The 6,000-nt window shown below is 38.7% G+C and overlaps 1 protein-coding gene across 1 annotated transcript in view; it reads left to right on the top strand.

Annotated features, from left to right (window-relative positions):
• Fam227b (family with sequence similarity 227 member B) overlaps nucleotides 1-6,000 on the top strand; it is a 237,896-nt gene that overhangs the window by 209,595 nt on the left and 22,301 nt on the right. Inside the window, exon 10 of the mRNA XM_008831829.1 lies at nucleotides 1,429-1,517. Within this exon, the coding sequence (XP_008830051.1) occupies nucleotides 1,429-1,517 (89 nt within the window). The remainder of the gene's footprint in view (nucleotides 1-1,428; nucleotides 1,518-6,000) is intronic.

The raw sequence follows: 6,000 nt of genomic DNA, 5'->3' as shown, positions 1-6,000 counted from the left end.
ATTTTTAAATTTTTTATGAACTTTTTGCAACTTCTTCTTTGACTACTTTATTCTTAAATCTCTTTATTTCATCATGTAGCTCTTACTTTACTTTTTGTGTCTATTGTCATATATTACTTTCTTTTCATAGTAATTCTCAAACCAAGGTCAGGTGATCTGCACAGTAAGCTCTCATTGCATAAGTGACCTTAATGTAGAGCTTCCTTTGTTGTCAATGTTTCTGGTCACAGAAGACCAGAAATCACTATCATGTAACTATTTTTTTAAGAGAAACTCAGAATTGTGATCTCAGCCCATGGGAGACTGAAGCCAGAGACTCTTAGAATTCAGGAACAACCTGGCTTACATGAAGATACCTTGTGTTAATACAAACAAAAAATAGAAAAACTTTTTTCAAGTTGATTTCTTATCTCTGTTACCCATCCTAATTCCAACTGACTTGGAATTAGAATTTAGAGTGTCAATTCTTGAGTAACCAATACTTTAACCTCTAATACTATTAAATGTAGACTAGGCTGGCCTTGAACTCACAGAGATCCACCTGCCTCTGCCTCCCAAGTGCTGGGATTAAAGGCTGTCTCTATAATTTCAGGCTAATATCTAATATTTCTTATTGTATAATGTCACAAATTAGTTCAAGTGACTTTCCTCAACCCTTAAGCAGCTTGCCAGTGACATCAGAATGACTGGTTCAGCAGGTGACAAGTGATCAGTGCCAGAATCCAGGGCAAACCTCTCCATTTCCGTCGATCTCTGTGGTATGTTGAGATACACTTAATACGTAGCTTATGCTTCCAGGTTGATTGCATGGCTGATTAAATTGATTAAATTACATGGCTCTCTTTTTCCTTCTAAGACTAGAAAGACTCCTTCTGTACCCTCACTAATGCTGACCAAAAGGAAAGATCTTGTCTTTCCTTTCCTGGACATGTTGTCAGAATACTGAAAAGTAGACTCTGACATAGAGACCTATGTTAACTAGACCCTGCATTTAACTAGAGGGGATGGAAAGAACTCCACATTTAGATGCAAAAGCCCTCAGTGAGCATCTCTTCCCCTCTCCCCACCCCTGTTCCTTAACAGACAGTAACTTAAGCAAGTCTAGGAATCTCCTGCATTTTAGTTTTCTAATCTGTAAACTGTGGGAGATGTTACTTAGCTCACAGAATGTTTTTGTGGATAATGGCATAATAAAATTGAATGAATTGTCATCTCTAAAGCCCAGTTTATTATGAAGTAGAATATGTCTTCTGATTGAGGAATGCTGTAACAATAATCTAACTCCCTCCCACCTATATTTTTCTCTATCTGGAGATACTTGGATGTACTACCAGAAAAACGTGTCAGGGGTGAAGGAGGAAATGCATTTTTGTGAAGCAGGAAAAAAAAAAATCAGAATTTTAAAAAGTATTTTATCTTCTGTTTTAGCTACAGACTTTCATATTTTAAAGAACCCGAGAGCATATGCAACATTTGTACTCAAGGGAGAATCAACACTATCAAGACTAGCAACAAAGGTTTGGACAACCGATTATTAAAACTCTTTTTATTCAATTTTCAGTACAGCTAGAATTGACTAGTTTCATATAATAATATTGATTAATACATTTCTTGGCACATGAAAGTTGAGGGGATCGTTCAGAGGAATATCTACAGTGATTAGCCCGTCTTTACTCCTTAGGTTGTGCCTCTGAGATAACTGATGGATCATATGTAGATGCTGTTGTTCCTTAGAACCAGAACTTTGCTCCATGTTCTACCTTCTGGCAGGTAGAGATGCCACAGACACATTGCTCAGTATTACTTGAAGCAAGATTTAATGAAGTTTATTCTCTTAAATTCTAAATTTGGTCTCTTCATTTGTATAATAATCAGATTTTAAATTAGTTTTTATTACCAATGTTTTGTTTAATTTATCCTGTCAGGTCGGACCATTACTTAGGGGTAGAAACTATATAAAATCCATTTTCTGAATTTTAGTATTCATGTATTTTTGGTCTTTAATTATTCAATTATTTATTCTTATTTATTTATTATGTTGAGCGTTTTCTTGAGGCAGGGTCTCCCTGGAGCTTCAGCTGGTCTGGAGCTTGCTATGTAGTCCACCAGGCTGGCTTCAGTCTCACAGAGATCCACATACCTCTGCCTCCTGAGTGCTGGGATAAAAGACATGGGCTACCGCACCTGGCACAATTGTCCAATTTTATAAAACCTGTTATTACATTAAATATTTAATAAGTATTCAGGACACAGATTGCAATCTGTAGAAGCTGATTGGATAAATGACATTGCCAGGTCATTTTCTTTTAGATTGTAAGATTTAGAAATAGAGAAAAGGTCACAGAAATCATAGATCTAACCTTCAATAAACACTAGGAAATAAGGAAATATGTATTTGTAACTGACTAACCAACATTTCTCAGTATCAGCTTAAGAAACACATGTAGTAGTAAACCAAATTTCTATGTCGTTGAATCTGTCCCCTTGGACATCTCATGTCACCATTTTTAAATAGCCATAGACTAGAGAGTTTAAGCAACAAGAATTTATTTTTCACAGGAGGATGCCCAAGATCATGGAGAATTCAAATTTGGTTTTCCAGGGAGGGCTCTTGTCCTGGCTTGTTATGATTTGGATCTGGAATGTCCCTAAAAGGCTGTGTGTTGAATGTTGGTTCCCCAGCTGCTGGTGCTGTTTGGAGGTGGTGGGATCTAGGTGGAGGGAGTAGGTCACTGGGGACGTATCTTTGAAGGGTCTCTCCCTCCCTCTCTCCCTCCATCCCTCCCTCCCTCCCTCCCTTCTGTCCAAACATTTGGAGCCTATGGGGGACATTTTCATTCAGCCCACCACAGGGGACAATGTGAAAAATCTAGGAGGAGAGAAATTCTGGAAGAGGGATCGGATCAGCATGTAGACCTAAAAGGGACTGAATCTGGGTCGAAATGGTCCTTCCTTCCTCCCTCCCTCCCTCCCTCCCTTCCTCCCTTCCTTCTTTCTTCCCTCCCTCCCTTCCTCCCTCCCTCCCTTCCTCCCTCCCTCCCTCCCCTCTTCCTTTCTCCTCCTCCTCTCCTTCCAAGCTTTCATGAAATGACCAGCTTTGCTTCACCACATGCTTCCTACCTCACCTCAACCCAGAAACAGAGGAGCAAAATGATGGATGGAGGCCTCTGAAACCTTGAGCTGAAATAACTTTTCCTTACATTAAGGTGATTTCCTCAGGTGTTTTATGACAGAAAGCTAACATACCTTGAAGGATGATCATCTTTTTGTTGTGTCTTCACATGGCAGAGAAAGAGTTCTAGTTTTTCATTATGACCTCATAGGAACCTAATTGTCTTCACAAATCCATACCTCCAAATATCTTCACCTTTGGGGTTAGAGCTTCTGGATATAAACTGAGAGGAGGGAGCACAAACATTTAGTTCATAATATATGGGTTCTACTCTATGATAGGAAATAATTTGCGTAGTATATCTATATTGGGATACTTGCATTGGAACAACACTGTAGAGAAGCACAACTTTTGAACAAAATACAATCAAGATATTGAAAGACCCTGAAGCTACATTGCTTAAAGGAAGTCCAAAATTCTATCATCAAAACAGTAAATGGTAAGGGTGGTGGGGAAAGGATCACTGTGTACTGTTGGTGGGCATGTAGATCAGTACAACAACTACTGAAAGCAGTTTGGATGTTTTCCAAAAAAGTAAAAATAGAACTCCCTTATGATCCAGCTACACCACCCATGGGTATATAGCTAAAGGAACCTAAATCAGCATACAGTAGTGATACCTGCAAAACCATGTTTATCATGGCAATATTCACAATAGCATGGAATCAGTCTAAATGCCCATCAGAAAAGCAAAGGATAAAAGTTATGGTATATATAATGCTATCATTCAGCAGTAAAGAAAAATAAATTACACCATTTTCGGGGAAAAAAATACATGCGAGTGGAGATTATGGTAAAGGCAAGTGCTATGTGTTTTCTCCCGCTTGGAATCTAGAAAAAATACATGAATGTAAAAGATGAAGTATTAGGGAAGAGGAGGGAAAGTGAGTGGGTTAAGGGGGGAAGAAAATGATCAGATTAAATTATGTATATGTGAAATGGGTCACAATGAATCCCATCATTTTGTATAGTTGTTGTATATTAATTTAAAGGTGGGAGGAAAAAGCTGCCAGCAAGATGGCTCAGCAAGTAAAGATACTTGTTGCCAAGCCCATGGCCTGAGTTTGATCTCTGGGACCCACATGATAAACAGAGAACTGAGTCACACAAATTGTCCTCTGACCTCTGTGAGTGCCTCCCCACACACAAATAAATAAATGCTATTTTTAAAAGCAATGACCAAAATAATTAAAGGCATTTCTTCTGGTAAGGCAAAGACCCTGGAAGCCATAGTAACTGTTTCCAAAGTTATTATGAGAGAGAGCTGCTATAGGCAATCAGAATTAGACAATTTCTGTGTGGCTCCAAAAACTTTTACCAATGAGTAAAAGCTGTGGAGAGATAGAGTTCAACTCAAGAAAAAGAATTTTCTAAGCATCACAGTTGTCCAAACACTGAATGCTGCCATGAGTCCTGGTGGCTGACAGTGACATCAGACGTGAGCATGAGCAGAGCACAGATTCCTTTGTTGAGGTGCTATGTACAGAGACCCTAGACACCAAGGTGCTTTTCTCCAGGAAGCAGTTTATTATGCTAGCTCCTGGCTCCATGGGAGAGTTCTCAAAAACAGAGCCTTGAACAAAGAAAGACCCTGCCTTTTATACCCTGGGTTGGTCTCCCTTTACACTCCAACTTGTTTATCTTCCATGCATGGTAACACACATATCCTGACTGGGTACTCTGTGCTGCAAGGTCATGACAGGCAGAGCGGTGTGCATACACTCAGGCACAGACAGATTCTTTTTCCTTTGTTTTGGGGGCAGGGGATTCCTGCCACTCTTCAAAAATCAAAGTTGACCTTTTTCAGCACTGAAATTATCCTTTAATAAATTTACAGGGGAGAAAAGGATACTGAACTACCCTCGGAACTTTTTAGTTCTTCCATTGTGAGTCTCCCAATGTTGATATGATAGTTTTGTTCATCAAGTTCAATGCTGCTTACTTTTGACCATGAATTTTTTATTTGTGGAATTTTACATTTCTGTGGTTATCTTCTCTGGGACAATGGAAGCATTCAGGGCTTCTGTTAACTTACCATTCAGTGTGACTCAAGAAAAACTCTCCATATAACTTGAGGTCTCCTTTAAAGTGTCTAAACAACGGCTGTGGTTTCGTGAAATGCTGTATTTACATTTAACAGCTATTTCAACTGCTGCCTGACTAAACAACCCTTAAAAATCATGATTCATCTTGAAGAAAAATAGAGGTGTCAGCTTTTCCAATTTAATAATGATAACTGCGGAAAACTAACAGACATGTCTATTTCTAGAATTTTAAAGAGATGTGGTGTTCATCCTGTATAACCCAAAGCAGAATCAGAAAAAGGATCTATACATCTCCCTAGATGAATCAGGGTTTCTTTTAACCTAAACCAGTTTTGGTCTGAGTTAACTTTCTGTCATTGTGACAAAATACCTGAGATAATCAACAAAACAAGGAAAGGTTTCTTTCTGCTCAATATTTTTAAGTTTCAGTCTAGGTCAGTTATTTTGGTTGCTGTTTGTTTGACATAGAATTCTTGGCCAACAAGAATTGACCCCCCACCCCCCACCAAGCATGTTGACTGTCATCACACCACCTCCACCTTCCACTGTTATGATAGCAAGACAGTTGTTACTGTTGTTGAGATTCCCATATATGTGATGAGTTGGAGCCTTTTCTTGTTGCTTCTAAGATTTTTTTTTTGCTTTTTATTTCATTTTTAAAGTAAAGTTGGAGTTTATTAAGGATCAATTTTAATGTAGAGGGTGAAACACTTGTGGACAGTGTTATGGGAAACTAAAGCACAGGACTTGCCATACACTGAGAAGGTATCCAAGAGACTCACG

Source organism: Nannospalax galili, unplaced genomic scaffold (genome assembly GCF_000622305.1).
Source record: "Nannospalax galili isolate Female #2095 unplaced genomic scaffold, S.galili_v1.0 scaffold735, whole genome shotgun sequence".
NCBI lineage: Eukaryota > Metazoa > Chordata > Mammalia > Rodentia > Spalacidae > Nannospalax > Nannospalax galili.
The sequence above is the reverse complement of the archived record's forward strand: the minus strand, read 5'-3'. Positions and strand labels throughout refer to the sequence as shown.